Consider the following 23246-nt stretch of genomic DNA (forward strand, 5'->3'; position numbering starts at 1 on the left):
CCGACCTGGAAAACGAAGGCATTCGTCTCATGGTGGAACGTGAATTCGACATCAATCATGACTATATCGAAAGCAAGAGGAAACGCTACGAAGAAAAAAACATGTCCCAAGATGCCATTGACAGAAACATGAAGACATTGCAATGGAAGTTATTTAAAGACACGTACTCTCGCTTTCTAAACTATATGCATTACTTTGACAAAGGTCCCAACACCAGAATTCTTTTTACAGTTTGTGAATCCAGACAAAGATGTGAGACCACAGATTCGTTCTAAATTAAATCAGTATCGTTCATGGATCGGCGAATATTTGGATGAACAAGACGACGACGATACCGACGATGAGGAGGACGATGATGAAGAGAAATGAACATTCATATTATTCACATGTCGCCCTTAAGGCCTCTCGATGTAACCCAGTGTGTGTCCATTTTATATATGTGTCAGTGATTTGTAATTTAGAAATAAATGAAAAACCAAAACATTGCGTTTGTTTTTTGTGTTTTTTACTCTATGACTAGATTTGTGATTGGATATTTCTACCGCTATTTTATAGTAGCAAGAGCTGTGTGTACAAGACAGAACATACCACGATCTTTGATATACCAGACATAATACACTAGTTGGCTATAGCTTAATGGGCCACCGACGGGGATCGATCCTAGATCGACCACTGTATTTACCCATTTGGTAATTAAAAAGCCCTGTAAAAAGGCTTGTACTGTAGGGAAATACTTGTGCTTAAAATGCAGCTAAAAGATCATAGTTTAGGTCGGAGCGTTGAGTTGCAGTCACGCGTTCTTTCTTCAAAGCAATGGGCACACACACACACACACACACACACACACACACACACACACACACACATTCATTTCTTCCCTTAACAAACATTCCTTTCTTCCCTTAACGCATATGCCTTTCTTTTTAACAAACATTCCTTTCTTCGGGACAAATATGTCTTTCTTTCCCTATGACTAAAACAAAACACTAAAAATTTGTATTCAATTAAACTTTATTTTACGAGGAAGGAAATATTTTATTTACTCAACACATTTTATTTATGGTTATACGGACATATGGTTAAGGACCACACAGATATTGATTGAGGAAACCCGCTGTCGCCACTTCATGGGCTACTCTTCCGATTAGCAGCAAGGGATGCTACACCATCCCACAGACAGGATAGTACATACCGTTGTCCAGTTGTAGAGCATTGGCTGGATATATCCCAGACCGACCCACATCAAGGGAACACTGAGTTACGTCCCGTCCCCACAGGGTTATTAGAGGCTGCTTGAAAAAAAATATCGTAACATAATAAATAAATAAACAAATAAATAAATAAGTAAAATAAAAACAAACTATAAATTATTATTTTGTTTTAAAAATAATAGAAAAAATATAATTCCCCCACATGAGATACGAACGACGTACCCTCAGCGCTGGACGCGAAGTCGTTCGCAGCTGACTACTTCACGCATGTTAACAAAACCTGTCATTTAAACCATTATATGTGCGAGCGGCGAAGCGCGGAATGAAGTGACGAAATAGATCAGTTAATAATAATCTTGTGAATGCGCTATGAGATAGCGTAGAACGGAAATTCTGTTTTACACCTATTTAAATCATTTCTTATTTCACGTCTTTAAGAATGTAACTTCTAGTTCAGTATTGCCACCAACAATAAAATAGGATACCACCGCTTCCCGGATGTAAGCAGTGATAACCATTCAACATTCAGTGCGCTAAAATTAAACACACTACCTCGCGTCGGGCCGAGTCCTTAGAAGTGGTAGGTTAACGACACCACTAGAGCACCTCGATTTATGAATCATTGGCTATTGGATGTCAAACATACTTTTGGACAGTTTTAGAGAGGAAACCCGATACAGTTTCCCATTAGTAGCAAGGGATCCTACACTTCCCACAGACAGGATAGCACGGGCATTGCTTAGTATGACGGATCGGGGCCGGGCTAAATAGGTCAGGACTAGACTAAGTAGGTTGGGGGCCGGTCTAAGTAGGTCAGGGCCGGGTCAGTAGGACGTTGCACACGGCACAGTAGTCCGTGACGTCATCAAGGTCAAGGTCAGTCTAAGTAGGCCAGGGTCAGTAAGACGAGGTCACGGCACAGGCCGTGACGTCATCAAGGTCAAGGTCACGGAAAGTAGGTCATGACTCTATACAGGCCTGCTTACTACTTAGTCAAAGGAAAGACTATAATTGAATCTCCACAAAAGGGAACTTCTTCCACAATGTTCCGCTGGTCATAGGCCTCTAGATCTACATACTCGAGTTCGACAGTCCGTTGTATGGTGCAGGAAGCGACTTTCATCTGACCAGTGTACCCGTATCCGGGTCCTTAGGTTCCACTGGGCTCTTGCGACGCTCCTGTTTGTATCGGACGTCTGATTGTTGACCGAGCTCTCGTCCCAGCAGCATGTAGCCTCCTCCTGACAGTGGACATGAACACTCTGTTGTGTGTTTCCCATCTGGGTGGTGCTTAACTTTTGAACAGGTGTAAGAGAATACTCAACTCGCTACTCGCCATTACCGTTTATCTTGCACGAGTGAATTGATGTTGTCCTTCCCTCGCAAAATGGTTCGATGAAATTATTGACTCCATAAACATCAGTTTTGACACCAAGATCATATTTCTAAGTGTTGTAGTTCTAAAGATATAAAAATTTACTATTGGCCACAGACCACACTTAATTACGCTATATGTTTCTATATAGCGTTAGTTGCCTGGGGGAAACATACCCTTAAAAGGACAACCCCTGCTGTCCAGCTCTTTCTCCCAGGATATTGGTTTACACAAACACACCCACTAAACCTGGCCGGAGTACACCTATTTTACACAAAAAAACACTACTTTTGCATGGGCACAAACAAGTCTTCAATGTCAACAAGTTACACATGTTTGCAAACTACATGCTCTCCCCTGTCAACATAGTCAAATAGTTGCCACTTCAAAGCTGTCTGCCATGAAATAATCACAAACAGCAGACTACATGCGCGGACAAATTTCCGGAAGATAACTGATCTGTGGCCTATTGGTGGACTGGCGGCCATCTTGAAAAATGGTCGCCATCTTGTTCACACCAACTTTCAATTGTCATCTTAGGTCTCACTACACAGATCACTTCCGCGTGAGAGTTGATTGATCACGGTCCACTATAGTTCCTAATTGTGACACATGTTATGGTTCACATATTCACTTCTAGGAAATGGTGAAGAATTAAAACAATATGTATGTTTAATGGTAAGCCTTCTGGCTGTATTTTGCCCATGTTATTTTGTAATATTGTGCATCGACCTTTTGGGACATGGGTATATAGCGCAAGTGACAGCCGGAGTGAATCGGTTAATGAACCACCTGTTCGGACCGGTACTACAGCCAGATGCGGTCATATAGCAAAAAACTGAGACGGAAATGTTCTCATTTTGGAGTGAAAATAAATGCTTATATAATGTATGTTTGCAATGGTGTATGTTGTTAGTGACAACGAGAACCCGTTCTATGGGCAATCTTCGCTTGAAGTTGGGCAGTTTAACATGGGTTTCAATGGCAGATGACATCTGTGTAGTGAGACCTTAGGTCTCAATACACAGATGTCATCTGCCATTAAAACCATTTCCTAGAAATGAATATGTGAACCATAACGTGTGTCACAATTAGGAACTATAGTGGACCGTCATCAATCAACTCTCACCCGGAAGTGATCTGTGTAGTGAGACCTTATATTTTCATGAACTCTATACCCAAGAGATTAATTTCAGCCATAGTGACAAATGTTGTTATACTCCCGGCCCCAGTACCCTTCGCTTTTGGGGGCCTCTAGATATGCTGCAGGTCTATTAATATCATTCTCTAGTTTGTAGGAATTGTCACGCTTCAAACTAGGAGCTTTAAGGAGTAAATTAAAAAGTACACCAGTGGACAAGATTTTATTAGTTCCACTCATGTGTTCATCAGCATTATAGAAAGTTAAAGCAAAGGAGTTTTAGACTATTAACTACTCAGTTGCACCCCCCCCCCCCCCCCCCCCCAAAACAAAAAACCTAGCTACGGCCCTGATCAGTAGAGCTTTTTAAATACCGATTTTACAATCTGTCGGTCAACTTTTCTTTAGAAGTCTTATCTTATCCCGGAGGTTTTGTAGGATTGTTCCAAAGTTTGGTGCAATAATAATTTTGAACAGTATTTAAGGGCTGGCCGTAGTCCATTGGTAAAGCGCTTGTGTGATGCACTGTCTGTATATGATCAATTCCTGTTGGTGGGCCCATTAGGCTATTTCTCGTTCTAGCCAGTGCTTGTCATGCAGAATGCGATTATTAATAAATCAATGTGATACAGTAGTGTTGTTAAACAAAACAAATATTCAGTAATAAATTGTTATTAATATTATTATTATTATTTATTTATTTATTTATTTGTAAAGTGTTATTAAAATTTAAATGAAAAATGTGGAAGTCTTATCTTCTAGTTTTTATCGGGTAGCTCTGAAACTTTGTGTAATTATTCTTATGGACAGGTTCGACAAGACAATAGATATTTTAGACGTTTAGAATTATTATTAATTTGTAAAACTTTAATTAGAAATTTAACGTTAAATATTTTAAAGTCTCCTTATTATCAAGGAATGGATGGCCATGGGCGTACATAGGATTTTGAAAAGGGGGGTTCCAATACATAGGATTTTGAAAAGGGGGGTTCCAAAATAGATTGCAGAGATATTGGGCATATATTTCTATGTTGAGTAAATATAATAATGTCAGATATCAATGTCAGATATATTAAATTATAAAAAAAGCGATTTCAGGGGAAACCCATCGAACCCCCCCCCCCCCCCCCCCCCCCCCCCCCATGATGGCGAAATTGAAGTGTCGTTATAGTGATTATTATACGAGCTTGTGTGTCGTACTGATTTGACTAAACGAGTGTCAGGATTTTTGTATTGCCCGAGCGAGAGCGAGGGTACTACATGAATCTTGACACGAGTTTCGTAAAATCAATACGACTCACACGCGAGTGTAATAATTTCTTTATTATCCATGTTATAAAAATAGAGAATACTAAACGTGTCCCCGTGAGAGACACCGTTTATATTACAACGCGTGTGTTTTCGATCGTACATCACGAGCGGAAGCTGATCATATACAGACAGTGCATCACACAAGCGCTTTACCAATGGACTACGGCCAGCCCTTAAATACAGGAATTGAAATAATTAGTTTTGAATTTGAATGACGTCAGTATTCCAATGACGTCACTTTGCATCTCCTTACAATAACTATAAATTGGGTACATGACGTTTCCGTTTTAAGAATGCTAGAAATATTTCAGTGCAAAATTGCTATTGATTTTTTTTTTTTTTAACAACTCACCTGAATGTGTTTGAAGAAAATCTTGTGATTAAAACATTGTACCTTATACTAAATATGGCTTTCAAGTGAAATTACGGTAAGATAGGCCTATGCTACATTTATTATGTACAAAGCCAAAACAAGGGTGCGAAAAGTGATCGGAGGTCATGACCTCTCAAAAAGCATATCTCACATTGTGGGATATGAAAAATCTCTCACGGGTATCTCCGTCACCGCGGTGTAATAAATGTTATTTTCTTTATGAATAACAAACCCAACTCAAAATGTTTCAGCCACATCTAGGAGACGATGAAATGACGTCATAAATGCACAATCTGAGCTAAGACTGGAGAACCAACGTCATGTTATGACGTCGCTTCGCAAAATTACGTCATTACACTTGTTATTATACGTGTGCTTCGTAAGATTATTATTAACTCGGTTATGTTGAACTTGGGTGGAGATAGGACTGTCTTCCAAAATTGTATTTGATCTGGTGCATTTGCAATCTGATTAAAATCAGCTCCACTGGGTCTTTAATTTCCAGTTGCTATAGTTACAGGCCAGTGGAGCTGATTTTAATCAGATTGGTGCATTTGAAGAAATTGCACAGATGCAGTTACTAGTAATATTTAAAAACATTTCATTACTGTTTATACAGACGGATCACGGGATGGGAATTGTGTGGCCAAGTCTACATTTTTTCCATCGACAATAATTTCAATGGCATATTTACTGCTGAAATTCATGTCTCCAAGCATTACAATACACGGAGCATCCCTTGTAAAGATGTTATATTTTGTTGGGTACCCATCCATGTTTGAATTAAAGGGACATTCCTGAGTTTGCTGCAATGTTTAAGATGTTATCGACTAACAGAGACTTTTTAACGATTGTAATTACATATCAAATATATTTTTTGCATATAATATTAGTGGCTGTATATTAAACGTGTTTCTGATAGTTCTAATATTTGTACTAGGTTAAATTTCATTTTATTTCCTAAAAATTATTTGAAGACAGAATCCAGTTTGGGCTTCTTACAAATATTAAGACGACCAGAAACACATTGAATATACAGACACTGATATTCTAAACAAGAAAATATATTTAATATGAAAGTTTAATCGTAGAAATATTTTATTAGTCTGAAACATCTTACAATGGAGAAAACTCAGGAATGTCCCTTTAATAAAAGGCAGCTTCTGCTACCTTATATACTTTGAACTGACCCCGTGCCAGTGATGGTGTCCTCTACGGCGATTTTAATTATATTAACAAATATATTATATTTTCAACTATGCGGTGTCGAGACAGTTCTGGGAAAATGGCAGTCTTCCTACAGGCGATGCAGGACGGATACATATTAAATATATCATCTTTCATTCATTTATTTTAGAGGGATCTTGCACAGTGGTAGAGCACTCACTCCAGTGTTCTCGCTGGGTGAAAATTAAAGGAGGGTGGCCGCACGACACCCCACCCTCCAACCCCCCCGCAGAAAGCACCAAACAAACAAACAAACAAAAAAGAAGGAAAGCTTGGCTACCAAATATCATTGGGTGTTGGTCGACTAGGTGGAAAGACATACTCCTTATTTTGCCCCTCAGTATTAAAGAGGGGTATAAAATATAAAGGAGGGCAGCAAAATGAAATAGTGGGGCAGGCCGCCCCGCTTTAAAAGAGCAGCGAGAACACTGCATTTGCAGGCATCGAAATATGTATAGCATGTGGTAACCCATGCACAGTTTATCCTAAAGTATGAGCTTGTTAAAGGGACATTCCTGAGTTTGCTGCATTGTAAGATGTTTCCGACTAATAGAATATTTCTACGATTAAACTTACATATTAAATATATTTTCTTGTTTAGAATATCAGTGTCCGTACATTCAATGTGTTTCTGGTCGTCTTAATATTTGTAAGAAGCCCAAACTGGATTTTGTCTTCAAATAATTTCGTACGTACCAAAAAAAATCTCTTTTAGGAAATAAAATGAAATTTAACCTAGTACAAATATTAGAACGATCAGAAACACGTTTAATATACAGCCACTAATATTTTATGTTAGTCGATAACATCTTAAAAATTGCAGCAAACTAAGATGTTTTCGACTAATAAAACATTTCTACGATTAAACTTACATATTATTACCACGGCGTTGAAGGGACATAGAAAAAATAATAATTTAAAGCGTGCCCACGAGTTATTAAAGCGTGCGCACGAGACATTAAAGCGTGCACGAGTTATTAAAGCGTGCACACGAAATATTAAAGCGTGCGCACGAGTTACTAAAGCGTGTACACGAGTTATTAAAACGTGCACATGAGATTACGCTCAAGCTTTGACGCCATTGAGAAATGAACAAACTTGGAGAGTTCCTGTTAAAAGATCGCGGCAGGACGATTTGACTGTATTCTTTTCTCCGAAAGAGTGAAAGGTCTCAATAATCACTTCAAATGGCGAATCGAAAGTACAATGCCATGATTTTTAGCAAGAACATATGTCATATCTACATAGGTGAAACCGAGACTGAAGTATCCTCGAATGAGATCGCATCTTCTTTCCATATCATCCACCCTCTGTACCTGTTGGAATATTCAATCGCTCATCTTTTTAATACTGCACGTGCATGTGTACCAAAAATGCGTACAGTACTAGCTTTAATAACAACTTGTGCGCACGCTTTAATAACTCGTGCGCACGATTTAATATCACGTTTTCACGCTTTAATAAGTCGTGCGCACGTTTCAGTAACTCGTGCGCACGTTTTAAATTTTATTATTTTTTCTTTGTATGTCCTTTCAACGCCGTGGTATATTATATACATTTTCTTGTTTAGAATATCAATGTCAGGTTCCACTGGACTCTTGCGACGCTCCTGTTTGTATCGGACGTCTGACTGTTGACCGAGCTCTCGTCCCAGCAGCATGTAGCCTCCTCCTGACAGCGGACATGGACACTCTGTTGTGTGTTTCCCATCTGGGTGGTGCTTAACTTTTGCACAGGTGTAAGAGAATACTCAACTCGCTACTCGCCAATACATGTGGTATGTACTATCCTGTATGTGGGATGGTGCATATAAAAGATCCCTTAGAGTAGCCCATGAAGTAGCGACAGCGGGTTTCCTCTCTAAATATATGTGTGGTTCTTAACCATATGTTTGACGCCATATAACCGTAAATCAAATGTGTTGAGTGCGTCGTAAAATAAAACATTTCCTTCCTTCCTATCAGATGGTTGAGCTGTGCTATTGGGATACCTCTCCACTGCATGGTAACACATCTATGTTGTACTGACGGAGGAAGTCAGCGATGTGGGGGCGGGCCTTGTCAGAATGTTCCACAGTTGGTTGCCCTCAAAGGTAACGCATACGGAATCATAATCTGTTCTCGTTGTTCGTCGTCATCTTGAGGCCTCCAGCCCCGTACGTCTCTTTCCTGTAATCCAGGACAACGTTATGACGCGTCCACCCCGAAACGACGATGACGTGGTCTTGATCATATGCGTACGGACTCCCGTTTTTGTAGAGGTGGGGCTGATATTTTCCTAATTAAACAAAAATGCCCCATTGTTGATAACGTTTATTCATATTTACATTACTACCAAACTACTATAGGGTTCCATACAAATCAATGCAACATTTTACATGGATTGCAAATTTACAAATAAAGTATTCAGGCCAGTTCATTTTGCCTGAATGCGAATATTTGCTCCAGCAATGGGATGGGGGAAGGGGGGGGGGGGGGGCAGCTACCCCAACCCCGTCTCGTTAGCATATGGTCTTGCTGTTCCTTGATTGACTTGAATGACGTTTTTGCCATATGAATTGCATTCTTGATATATACGGAAACTAATAAAATCTCTGTTTTCGCTTTGAGTTTAATTATTCATTCACATGCACGTATTGTGATATGTCACAGGCTTGATGCCCCTGTCTCACAGAGCATGTTGCTCCTACCTCGCATAGCATGTTACCATCTTAACTAGTGCCTTCGCTCAACTGTTATCGTGTCTTGAATCATTCCATAAACATTAATGCTGTTTTGTCTCACCCCACCCCACCCCCCCCTCTCTCTCTCTCTCTCTCTCTCTCTCTCTCTCTCTCTCTCTCTCTCTCTCTCTCTCTATATATATATATATATATATATATATATATATATTAAAATGACCATATGTTGAATAGTCATATGCTTTTAAAATGTGCTGAGGTGTTAATTGGCAGGCGACGACAAAACGTTGGCAGACATTGGTTTTCCAAATTAAAGGGTGCCAGTGTCTTTTGAATGACGTAACGTTTATGTTCTTCTTGGTTTACAGAGAGGCGCCTCGGGTCTTCACTCAACAAGATACGTTTCGCACCCACGACCTGCTAGACGTGCGGATCTTTTAAAAAAAATTTTTTTTACTAGGAGCACCATTTATCATAAATGTTAGTTTAATTTTGTCCCTCTCCTAGGGACTCCACTTCTAAATAAATGAGGGGTGCCGATTTTGGAGGGCACAACGGCTGGGCGGGGTGGGGGGGGGGGACTTGCTGGGTGGGGGTCGGGGGGGGGGGCGTGCCACCGGAGGATAGAGCTAGGCGCCTAGGCGTAGGCGGTTTAGGTGGTAGGGATAGATAGGTGTGTCTGGGGGCTGGCCCCCTCCCCACCTTCCCCCTCCCATACGGTCTGGGCTATTGGTTGTTCCCCCCCCCCCCCCCATCCGGCCACGCTTTAGTTACCAATAACTTCGGCACTCCTACGGTGACATATAATAAATTAAAATTAAAAGAGTATTTCCTGTGACCCTTGGGCTACCCAATCACCAATCCTCCCCAGACAAGGGCTTAAATAATTAATGACCTAGAGTCTGAGATAATATTTTGGCTGCCCGCTCAAAAATTGGTGTTTAATTAGTAGGTTTAATTTTATATTATATATAATTAAATAAAAGTTTTGGATATACACCAAATAAAATTTATTTATTTTTGTAAAGTGTCCCCATAAGTATTTTATATTTTGAATAAATATCAAAATTGTCCGTTAAATTTCTGGCCCGGAGCAGACCCCTGGCTATCCAGGACTCGGCCCCGGGGCAGACATGCTTGAAGCTCTAGTGGCATATAAGCATGTAAAAATTTACAACCAACCGACAAAACGTTTTGTGATGCGAAGTGCCATTGTGAATTTAATTCAACCACAACCTTGCTTATGACTGACTACATACAATTATAATGCTTAATACCCTAGTTTTTAAACCCTCGGGCATAGTTTTGACTATTATAGTCGTTTTTGATAACTGAAATAATAATTTACTTAGAATTTATTGTTTAGATTATCCATTTCCGTACATTCGGAGTGTTTTTGGTCATCCTGGTGATTTTAATATCACAAAAGGCATTTCTCATATTTAAAAAACGCACGTGCGTTTGAGAAGTAACAGTTATGGAGTCGAGTTTTAGTTTATTTTTAGAGGGTATTTCACCATTTCAAAGTCACAGACTAACGTTTCACTCAGTTGTAACTTTATCCAAATGTGTTACAGGTTTGTAGATTAACTAAACTTAGTGTGCATTTTCACGGCCTGAAACTATATGGTATGTCCTTTTAAACACCTGTGATTAAAAAAACCCCAACAGGCTTCGTAAATTCGGCCCATTAATTTTATTGGTGGAAACAGAAGAAATAAAACTACAAGAAATTAAACACGTGTGACTTCCACAGTAAGTTGCTGTTTAAAAGATGCTTTTCTCTTAATGTATTTTCGAGACAAAAACACTACAACTAAAAACACCGCCGTACACACGACACTGTCTGCAGAAAGTAGGTAACAGTACCACATCGGTGTGTACTGCTGCATGAGGTTACCCAGAATAATTGGATTGATCATTGTTCCCGCAGCCGTTGAACACAAGATGGCAGCCGACACCCTTCCCGTGACTCGGAACAAGTCTTCTTCTGCCCATACGAAAGCTGCTGGAAACACCACAGACATAGATAATCCTACAGTGACAGCAAAGAACCAAATTCCCAGAAAAAACTGAAAATGTGCAGACAGCAAAAGTGCTAGTAAGGACAGAATTAGGCCCGTATTACACAGAAAGAGAAGTTTCACTGTTGAAATGCAGTTATGTGTAAATATTCCTAAAAATCTTCCGATAGAAAGTGCTGCCCAGGAAGCAGAGGTCACTTGTGATCCTTGCGTTTTTGTCCAATCGAGTCCCTTGACTGTGAATGTTAAGAGGAAGGTTGAAAATGTGTCTTCCGCACCGGAATAGAGCATGTAAAATAAACACAACAGAAAGATGGTCGAGCCAAACAGTGGTTTTGATAAATGATTGTCGTTTTCCACCTCAGGACCAGGTTCTCTTTTCTTTGGTCTAGTGCGGTCTTTGACGAACATCACCAAGAACGGAATGGAGAATGCAACAGTGAGAACAGAGCCAATCAGATAAGCAATGAACACGTGTGTGTGTTCCGCCAGCACCACGTCAGTGATGTTGTTGGCACTGAAATTGCTGACCGGTTCAAATGTGAATGTGGAGTATGAGCTACTACCAGTTGCGTCCCACGAAGATGATGTATTTGTGTCAAATCTTTGATGGACGGCGTAAGTGTCATTTTCAGTGTTGGCTACGTCCTGTTCCTTAGGTACCAGGAAGGGCTCTGTGACAACTGGTGATATTGTGCCTCCTATAGAGTAAGCAAAGTGTATAGCCAGTAAATACTGTCGACTTTCACTTCCCCATATTCTAAATAACTCTGCATTGCCACCTGAATAAAAGAGGGAAATAAGATTTAAGTAATTACACACTGGACAAAGTTAAATGGTCTTAAACATAAGCAATTTGAATGTGTTTTATTTTTAATTTCAGGGCTATTCCAATACTTTGTACATTGGTAGTGGGTTGGTTATACACACGGATACATTATATATATATATATATATATATATATATTATATATATATATATATATATATATATATATACACACACACAGTGAAACCCCTCAATACCGGACCCCCTCTAAACCGGAATCCCCTCAAAACCGGACGTTTTCCGCGGTCCCGTGATTTACACATCTTTTAACACTCTAAACCGGAAACCCCTCTAAACTGAACACCGGACAAACAATTCGGTTCCAATGTGTCAACTTAGTGTAAATCCTACCCCTGAAAACCGGACGATCAAACCGATACCAATCAATATGGCGCCCACCTGTCTGTGAACACCGATGGCTAGTGCAATATGCGCATGCTCGAGATCGCTGTTATCAGTGTAATCACCGCTGCATACAGTACAGGTACCGCTCAGCAGGCAAGATTACCAACTTGACAATAAACAATTAAAAGGACTGATCGCAAGCTTTGGTATGGAGTTAACTACTGTAAACACATTGATTGTGTTGTAATTATGGTTAACATTAGCGGAGTTCGGGTTTGGGTTAGATGTCTTTATTAAGTTACAAGTGTGTTTTAAGGTCTTAAATGTGATCCTTCACAAACATGTCTCATGACTTGCTTCAAAGATTGACACAAATAACAGGGATGCATTCCTATTGTGTGAATGTGTTAGGTTCCGGGAAACGATCTCAGCTATCCTGACGTGTTGAACATGCTTCAGATTTTAAAGGACTTTGCAATACAGAAAGATGAACGTTTCCTATTGCATGTACAGGAATTAGAAAGTTTAACGCAGGCAACCATTGTTAAACACAGATGTGAAAGACAACAGACATCGATGGATACGTTTCTCAACGTAGGCTGATTTATCGATTGATTGACAATTTGTGGACATTTTAATGTATTTTTTATTCAATATTACTCCCATGGATGTTTTTATTTTTCTAAATGCTCATAAATGCACCATTTTTCAACATATTCTTGTTGTTCTTGTTTTAAAACACTTTAACACTTTCCCTATTTTATGGAGAACGGAAGGTATTTCCGTCCAGGCAGACCCCTGAAAACCGGACACCTCTGAAAACCGGACATTTTACTTGGTCCCATGGATGTCTGGTATTGAGGGGTTTCACTATATATATATATATATATATATATATATATATATATATATATATATATATATATATATACTAGTAACGATTTTTAAAGTATGATAGTGTTTAGACTATCGGCTATACTGTTGATACAGAGTGTTTTATGGACTTTGTGGCAAATATTAACCCTCGTCCTGAACACACAGCTGAGACAAATAAGCGGGACCGTGCAATTATATCGTATATATTTGAAACACAAACACAAATGAAATAAAACTGTGAAAACCAACTGAAGACAAATTTTAACATAATTATGTAACGAATGGAACTACATGCTAAATAATGTGGAATAACATGCTGCTACATTTTCGGAGATAATGGTTCATAAATGACATAACATATGAAACGGAAAGCGTCTTATGATCATACATTTAAACCTGCTAAAGTGTATATTCGTATCTTTATTATCAATCCTGGGCGGGACGTAGCCCAGATGTAAAGCGCTCGCTTGGTGCACGGTCGGTCTGGAATGGGCCCATTTTGCTATTTCTCGTTCCAACCAGTGCACCATGACTGGTATATAAAAAGACGTGGTATTTGCTATCCTGTCTGTGGGATGGTGCATATAAAGATCCCTTGCTAATAATGAACAAAATTAGCGGGTTTCCTCTCTTAAGACTATATATATGTATCTCCTGTAAAACCCATCTTGTTACTGTCAAATATTGTTATTGCATATTCCCCATATGCCGTTGTGTAACGGCCTGGGAGAAATAAAGTTCTGTTCTGTTTTACCAAATGTTTGATATCCAATAGCCGATGATTAATAAATCAATGTGCCCTAGTCGTGTCGTTAAACAAATCAAACTTTAACTTTATTAACAATCCTAATCACCTAGCTCAAGAGACCACCATATTAAAGATTATTGTTATCTGCTACAAAGACAGATGTTTAGGTGTTACAAATTCAGTTACGGTTACCTGTATCAACACCTCCCAAACACACGGCGTTGAGGAAGCACATTGCAATCATGAGGACGTAAGGTGAGCAGAAAGGGATGATTCCAACTGTAACGCCCATGAAGAAGACACTGAAGAACATCAAAAGAGACTTGGTAAGTTTGTCGTAGACCACGCCCATCAGGAACGACCCGACCAGGTAGCCGACAGCCTGACCTGTGAAAAATGCTGAACCTCTTTTCAGGTCTGTATTCGTAATGATCAGAAGATCCAAAAATGATGGACCCCGCTGGCCCATGATGAAGCCCTTAAATATATTTATAAATGGAATGGAATGAAACATATATTCGGAAAATAGTAAATATTCAAATGAGCAAACAATATAGGTGTATATAAGACACGGCGGAAGCAAGTAGACATTGGGGGGGGGGGGGGGGGGGGGGGGGGAGGCGGAGGCTGACTGAGATCGAAGGGGGTTTACTACCAATAATAACATTTACTACCAATAATATTTTGGTTTACTACCAATAACAAAATGTACTACCAGTAATATTTCTGCCATATGATACCTGTATATATAACGATGGGGCAGACCAAGCCGTCGGAAAATAAGGCCGTTCTTGAAATTACGTATATTTAATCATTATAGGAGTTTGCAGCCATTGTAAGATGTTTCCGACTAACGAAACCTTTTTGGCGACTAATATTACATATTAAATACCAGTGTCTGTATTTCCAATGAGTTTGAGGTCGTGTGACAATATTTGTAGCAGTCATTTTCTAAATTTTACTTCATAATTTTTATTTTTCGTTGTACATGTACAGTATTGAAAGGTGAAATCTAGTTTGGGCTACTACACACATTAGGACGACACCAAACACCTTGTTTAGAGAGACACTGATATTCTAGTTTGGGCTACTACAAGCATTAGGACGACACCAAACACCTTGTTTAGAGAGACACTGATATTCTGGTTTGGGCTACTACACACATTAGGACACCAAACACCTTGTTTAGAGAGACACTGATATTCTAGTTTGGGCTACTACACACATTAGGACGACACCAGACACCTTGTTTAGAGAGACACTGATATTCTGGTTTGGGCTACTACACACATTAGGACGACACCAAACACCTTGTTTAGAGAGACACTGATATTCTGGTTTGGGCTACTACACACATTAGGACGACACCAAACACCTTGTTTAGAGAGACACTGATATTCTGGTTTGGGCTACTACACACATTAGGACGACACCAAACACCTTGTTTAGAGAGACACTGATATTCTGGTTTGGGCTACTACACACATTAGGACACCAAACACCTTGTTTAGAGAGACACTGATATTCTAGTTTGGGCTACTACACACATTAGGACGACACCAAAGACCTTGTTTAGAGACACTGATATTCTGGTTTGGGCTACTACACACACTAGGACACCAAACACCTTGTTTAGAGAGACACTGATATTCTAGTTTGGGCTACTACACACATTAGGACGACACCAGACACCTTGTTTAGAGAGACACTGATATTCTGGTTTGGGCTACTACACACATTAGGACGACACCAAACACCTTGTTTAGAGAGACACTGATATTCTGGTTTGAGCTACTACACACATTAGGACGACACCAAACACCTTGTTTAGAGAGACACTGATATTCCAAAGAAGAACATATCTTTAATATGTAATTTCTTAGTCATCAACGCGTGGCTGGAAGTTGTAAACTCAGGACAGTGCCTTTAATTGTCACAACAGAAATCACGCAGAACTCGAAATTGACAAACAGTGTTCCGTAGTTCACCATCATCGCTCTCTACACATGGAATAACACCCGCACGTCAATAGCGAAACTATCTATAGAGACCAAACAGCAAGTTAAAGCATTTAGATTTGTTATCATTTGCTGTGGAAAGGAAATTAATGCTTAACGACAACCCAACATATTATTTTAAAGGGAGGCTTTTTGAAGTAACAAAAGTAACGTTGGTACTGGAACACTAGGTTTAAAGAAGGAAGGAAGGAAATGTTTTATTTAACGACGCACTCAGCACATTTTACCACAAAGATATTGAGAGAGGAAGGAAGGAAGAAAATATTTTATTTAACGACGCACTCAACACATTTTATTTACGGTTATATGGCGTAAAACATTTCTCTCTTTCTTTCTTTCTTTCTTTCTTTCAGACATATGGATAAGGACCACACAGATATTGAGAGAGGAAACCCGCTGTCGCCACTCTTTCCGATTAACAGTAAGGGATTTCTTATATGCACCATCCTACATACAGGATAGCACATACCACGGCCTTTGTTACACCAGTTGTGGAGCACTGGCTGGAGCGAGAAATAGCCCAATGGGCCCACCGACGGGAATCGATCCCAGACCGACCGCGCATCAGGTGAACGCTTTACCATTGGGCTACATCCCGCCCCTAGGTTTAAAGAATGAGAGGACACCTTTATACAGCCACATAACTACCCTGAATGGTACAATTATTAACATGATTTCAATAGTAAATATTAACTTACCAACATAACAAATGACCAAAATATCCACATCGTGTGCAAGACTTTCCTTCGAAAGACCGGATGTTTCAACTGGGAAAAGAAACCAGTTCGCTTGCTCTCTTCTAAAGTATTTATACCGATGTTGCCATCAGTCTTAGCGCCGGTGATTTCGGGTTCTGCTGTGTCTGTTTCACCCGTCGTTTTCATGACTGAAATACGTAAAGTAGTTTACGCACTATATTATTTTGTGAAATGGTAATGTTTAACAGTAATTTAAATATCCCGCAGAGCTTCTAGAATTTTTACAAAATCCATTAGCCATGGGATCAGTGATTTAAAAAAATGACCAGCCACTATTAAAATTTCACTAGCCCTACTCTACTTAATGCAATTTTACTAATAGTAATACTCAGATAGATTACCTAAAGAGGGAGATATAGATTAAAAACACTACGGTTGGGGTGGGGTCAGGATATTTATATTTACCAAACAGACTTAACGAAACATTTAACAACTTTTTAGCTTTCACTAGCCGTCGGACATGGCAATGGTAGTTATTTACTAGCCCAACATTGAATATCAGTAGCCATGGGAGTAGGGCTACCATAATCTTGACGCCCTGAACACCCAGAACCCCAGTCTCACACGCTCACTTTACGAACCCACCGAACATCTAGCGATTATATGTTTTGAGGGTTTTTTCAGAGCCAAGTGGTATAGCGCTCGCTTGATGCGCGGTCGATCGATCCCCGATCCCTGTATGTACTACCCCGTCTGTGGGATGGTGTATATAAAATATCCAATGCTACTAATGGAAAAATGAAGCGGGTTTCCTATACAGTTGTATGTCAAAATTACCAAATGTTTCACATCCAATGTGCTCTAGTTGTGTTAAACAGTTATTTTTTTACTATCATTTGAAAGCTTTTTTTTTTTTAAATATACCAATTAGTATGAACCCGCCACAGAATAATCTTAACACGATCTAAATTAATGTAATTGAGTATTCCTGTACATGTATTATACAAGAACAATAAACAGGAGAGGTGGTGTAATGTACTTTGCTTCTGTGAGACACACTTTATATATTACCGTGGACACATATTACCCCCCCCCCCCCCCCCCCCCCCCCCCCCCCCCCCCCCCACCTCCATCCAACATATTAAAAAACACGATCAATGCTCTGCAATACCAATAACGTAAACTATTTATTTCAGTGTTTATATTGTCACACATTTACCTTACGACTGTTTTCCCCGTTCAAATACTTTAGCTCTTGATAAATAAATATAATTATATATACACAAGCGTCTCATTGACCGGGAACAAACAGCTGTTTGGGTTTATATCACACCGGTAAATTGGCCTATATAAACATTTACACGTATCGTTACAAGATAGAAATTCATAGCCACGTCGGTCTACACCACTATCTATCAGTATTAGCAGCACAGTACATTAAAGAGACTAACCCGAGTTTTCAGCGCAACAAAATAAACACACATCCTGCCTTTTCCTGTTTGTTTTAGAACACTATCTTAGCGTAACATGTTTTAAATATACATACTGAATTATTTTAGACAAAAAAAATACTGAGATACTAAAAAATACAATTGTGTATTACGATATACAACAATTACTATATTATAAATTTATGGAGGCCTAAAAATAGAGAGAGAGAGAACAACAACATAAACAATACGTTCAAGAGTCAGTCATTTGAAATGTTTTGCTTGTCACTAACTTAACATTCCAATGGCCTAACCCATGATTGTGACAAAAGAGATACTTATTGGTGCAAATACTATTATCCAAAGGCAATAAATAAATACAATTTTATTTTTATACACTTGTTACACATGCGCAGTATACACAAAAGATTGAAAATGGAACAGCTATTTTCAGCAAAAATGAGGATTGCAAATAAAAACATTCATAAAATCTCTTAAATGACATATAACTCCTATTTTCTTGCAAGTAGATTAAATGTGAGGTACCACACTTTTTATTGGTGTACTACCTGGGTGTGTTCATAAGCTGCTTCTATGTTTTATAAGTAAACGTTAACATTGTCGGCATTAGGAATTTATTTGGTACATTAGAACCTCAAATAGTTCGCGAACGCTAGCGTCGCTCGCTGTCCCTGAACACGGCACAGAGTTCAAGTGATAGTTTAACTTCCGATAAATAAAATATATGGGAAATGGGAGTTGCAAGCTAAAATGCAATACTATATTACTCGACTTCAAACATCAGCAGAGGTTAGATACCTGAAAATCCGTAACCAAACAACGTGTTCCGACAGTCCGCCGAGGAGTTCCGAGCGAATATTTGATGGTGATACCGGAATCTATCGAGATGTTACAATCACTTCGGAACCCGGAAGTAACACCTCACTATCATTGTTGTTGTAACGCAAAATGGGACTTTATACACCTTTTCTGCGTCAATTTGTTGAAGTTTATCGTAAATCGAATAACTACATGTACGTAAAGTTACGGTTAGATAGCGCACACTTCGTGACACGACTACGTCGACTGTATTGTATCGTAGGAGGGGTGGGTGTCGGTAGAACATTTAGATATTAAAATAATAATAATAATTAAAAATTAAAGGTACAATCTCATATCAGAGCTGGAAATTAGCAGTCGCCTGTGGCGACCTTTACTGGCTAATGAATGAATGAATGAATGAATGAATGAATGTTTAACGACACCCCAGCACAAAAATACACATCGGCTATTGGGTGTCACAAATGGTAAGCATTTGAAAATATTTTAATATACGTGTATATGTATGTAAAACCACAGTGTAAGAAGCTGTGGATGAAAAGTATAATACAATACATAAAATAAAGGTAAGTTTATTTTAAAACTTTGTATAGAAGTCAAACTGTTTTAAAAACTTTACAATTAATTCTGGATGGAATTTAAAAGATTCCAAAACATTTCTGTTGCCAAATATATAATTTCTCGTCGGCTTGAGATGATCACTTCACCAAAATGTGGCGCACAGTCAGTGTACATTGACAATGTTCACACTGAGGGGGGTAGGGTCCTTCTTTAAAATAAATGATTGCGTCAGATATGTATGACCGATGCGGGCACGGCAAAAGACTACTTCATCCTTCCTGCATCGCCTGTAGGATGACTGCCACTCTCCCAGGACTGGCTTGACAGAATGAAGCTTATTCGCGACCGCACCGTCCCAATCGTCTTGCCAAGTCGAAAAGATATATTGGTTAATATACTCTTCAAAAAAACAGAAACGCAAAAGGGTACAAATGGGTTATAACTCCGATTTTATGTTTCCTACCGGTTCATGCTTTGTGAATATAAGGTCATTGCATGTCCCAAACACATTCCCACGGTTACATTCGATAAAACGCAGCTACTGTACAATAAAGTTCCAAAATGTGAATATTCGCAAAAACGCAGCCACGTGCAAACCATGTCACCACTGCACGTGCGTTGTCTGCACGTGCAACATGAACACCGACAGTATAAAAGTGCAGGGTGTTCGCTTGCCTGGCCTCTGTATCTGGCCGACAGTTGACAATCCAGGACATGCCACGTCTCAGTGAACCGCAGAGAAACAATGCCATCGGCCGACTAGACGCAGGCGAATCCAGAACGGCCGTTGCCAGGGCATTCCATGTGTCCCCAAGCTCCATCTCCAGACTGTGGGACCGTTACCAGCAACATGGATCAACACGTGACCTCCCTAGATCCGGTCGACCACGGGTCACTACCCCCGGGCAGGACCGCTACATCCGGGTACGCCACCTTCGGGAACGATTGACTACTGCCACCTCCACAGCCGCAGCAATACCAGGTTTGCGCAGGATATCCGACCAGACCGTACGGAACCGCCTACGTGAGGTAGGAATTCGTGCCAGACGTCCAGTTCGAGGTGTCATCTTAACACCACAAAACCGTCGACTCCGACTGCAGTGGTGCCAGATTCATCGACAATGGCCTCAACTGCGATGGAGACAGGTGTGGTTCAGTGACGAGTCCCGATTTCTGCTCCGACGTCATGATGGAAGATGTCGCGTGTATAGGCGTCGTGGTGAACGTTATGCGGAAAACTGCGTGCAGGAAGTGGACAGATTCGGCGGGGGTAGTGTCATGGTGTGGGCAGCCATCTCACACACTGGCAGAACTGACCTGGTCCACGTGCAGGGCAACCTGAATGCACAGGGCTACATTGACCAGATCCTCCGGCCACACATCGTTCCAGTTATGGCCAACGCCAACGCAGTGTTCCAACATGACAACGCCAGGCCTCACACAGCACGTCTCACAACGGCTTTCCTACAGAACAACAACATTAATGTCCTTCCTTGGCCATCGATATCACCGGATTTGAACCCAATTGAGCATCTATGGGACGAGTTGGACCGACGCCTCCGACAGCGACAACCACAGCCCCAGACCCTGCCCGAGCTGGCAGCAGCCTTGCAGGCCGAGTGGGCCACCATCCCCCGGGACGTCATCCGTACTCTGGTTGCTTCAATGGGCAGGCGGTGCCAGGCAGTTGTCAACACACGCGGAGGCCACACCCGGTATTGACTCCAGATGACCTTGACCTTGGTGGTGTGTCCTATCACTTACTCACAATGGACTAGAGTGAATTGTGAACAATCCTGCAACATTTGGTAATTATCGGACTCACCATTCAATAATTAAATCAATTCTCCAAATGTTACGACAATGTGGTTTTGCGTTTCTTCTTTTGAAGAGTATATAATATTTAAAATCACTGTAGGGGACACCAACATAGACACGGGGCAAGTTCAAAGAAGACTTGGCAGCAACATCTGCCTTTTCGTTACCCCTAAGGCCAACATGGCTCGGTACCCAACAAAATATAACATCTTTATTGGCAACTGATAAAAAGACACATCGGCGACTATCGATATTAGGATCTGGCGAGTAAGGACTGGATACGCCATAACTATCTAGTAAAGCTTCAATTTGGCAATTGTTATTCAATGTGATGGTAAAGAGAACTGCCACTCCCAGACTAGTTTACTAAAAACTAGCACCGCCACAGGGCAGAGCTTATTGGAATAAATACAACTGTGATGACATGCACTCATGATTCACTGTCAAAACTGATGTCAGGTGTTCGGGAAATATGATCATATCTTGACACCCGTTGTGAGTACTGCCACCAAACGTGGCATCTAAAACGATGCAAATATAAATGTGCAGGATATTGACCAAATGATTCCACCTTAGTGTCTTATTCCAGCTGCCTAATTCTACATCTCGGGAAGATTGAACCGATGTACAGACATTTATAAAACATTTACATTATCCCTATTATTTGTGCGTATATGCAATTGTGCACAGTTGGAACATAAGAAAATATTGCCGTGGGTATGTTATGTGATTAATTTTCACGAGATTTAATCGGTCTCGGATATGGACTCTTTATGGTAATCTTTGTACAACGTTGATTCCATGTCATCCCCTCCCCACAACCCCCAACCGATTTTTATAACGTGCCCAACACAACTCCCCGGATGCCACAGTCATTTATTGATTTTAGAAATGTTTTGTGTCATTTTTTTTGTCAACTCGAGGATATCCAATTCGATTTCTGCCAAATGTTGGGCTATATTTAATTACTAAATATAAATGATAAGGTGTCTCCAAGCTTTGCAAATATGAATCTTTAATATACATACATTGATGCTGTGAAAGAGTGGTTTGTAGTCTCATTGTCAAAAAAAACCCTATATAGTATTTAATATGTTGGACAGTTGGAGTCGATCGAAAATGCAAATATGTCTGCTATGAATTTGTCTCAACATTGGTATGTTGGCGGAAAGAGAAACGTTACTGGTATAAAAGTACTTAATGGATTTTATTGGTTTTAATACATATCCAGAAATAAAATCATTTGACGAAAATCACATTCGAGTCAATCAGGGAAAGTCGAGAAATGTTCGCTGAATGTGTTTGATTTGAAGTGACCTTGTGCATGTAACACTGTAATTTCTGACGTCATATAACCGTAAATAAAATGTGTTGAGTGCGTCGTTAAATAAAACCTTTCTTTCTTTGTAACACTAACAGTCGGTTAAACGTGCGAGGTCTGTGTAAATGTTATATCGTACACCAATTATTGGTTTTATAATGCACATAAGTTTTTTTACACTTGACTTTTAATGTAAACTTTATACTGTATTTTAAAATGTATACTATAGCCCGTCCCACAGGAAACGCCTTTTCCATTCTATGGAATTTACTGCAAGTTATTTCTGAACCGAAAGTTTTCTAAATTGCAAACGGGTGGGACGTAGCCCAATGGTAAAGCGCTCGCTTGATGCGCAGTCGGTTTGGGATCGATCCCCGTCAGTGGGCCCATTGGGCTATTTCTCGCTCCAGCCAGTGCACC

General features: G+C 40.0%; 1 protein-coding gene across 1 annotated transcript; it reads right to left on the reverse strand.

Moving 5' to 3' along the window:
* Positions 1-10995: 10995 nt before the first annotated feature.
* On the reverse strand, positions 10996-19190 carry LOC121381413 (sodium-dependent glucose transporter 1-like). The gene is made up of 4 exons (XM_041510718.1): positions 19106-19190; positions 16857-17044; positions 14333-14618; positions 10996-12124 (listed from the first exon to the last, which is right to left on the reverse strand). The coding sequence occupies exons 2-4, from the start codon at positions 17040-17042 to the stop codon at positions 11052-11054; spliced, it is 1545 nt and encodes a 514-aa protein (XP_041366652.1). The 5' UTR covers positions 17043-17044; positions 19106-19190; the 3' UTR covers positions 10996-11051.
* Between the last annotated feature and the right edge of the window lie 4056 nt (positions 19191-23246).

Source organism: Gigantopelta aegis, chromosome 9 (assembly GCF_016097555.1).
Source record: "Gigantopelta aegis isolate Gae_Host chromosome 9, Gae_host_genome, whole genome shotgun sequence".
NCBI lineage: Eukaryota > Metazoa > Mollusca > Gastropoda > Neomphalida > Peltospiridae > Gigantopelta > Gigantopelta aegis.

Excerpts from the sequence above, each read along its gene's own strand:
- LOC121381413 (XM_041510718.1), bottom strand. The coding sequence starts at position 17,042 with ATGAAAACGACGGGTGAAACAGACACAGCAGAACCCGAAATCACCGGC. Across the intron at positions 14,619-16,856 it reads TTTGGTCATTTGTTATGTTG|GGCTTCATCATGGGCCAGCG; the intron begins GTAAGTTAATAT and ends AATATATTTAAG. Across the intron at positions 12,125-14,332 it reads TTTGGGAGGTGTTGATACAG|GTGGCAATGCAGAGTTATTT; the intron begins GTAACCGTAACT and ends TCTTTTATTCAG.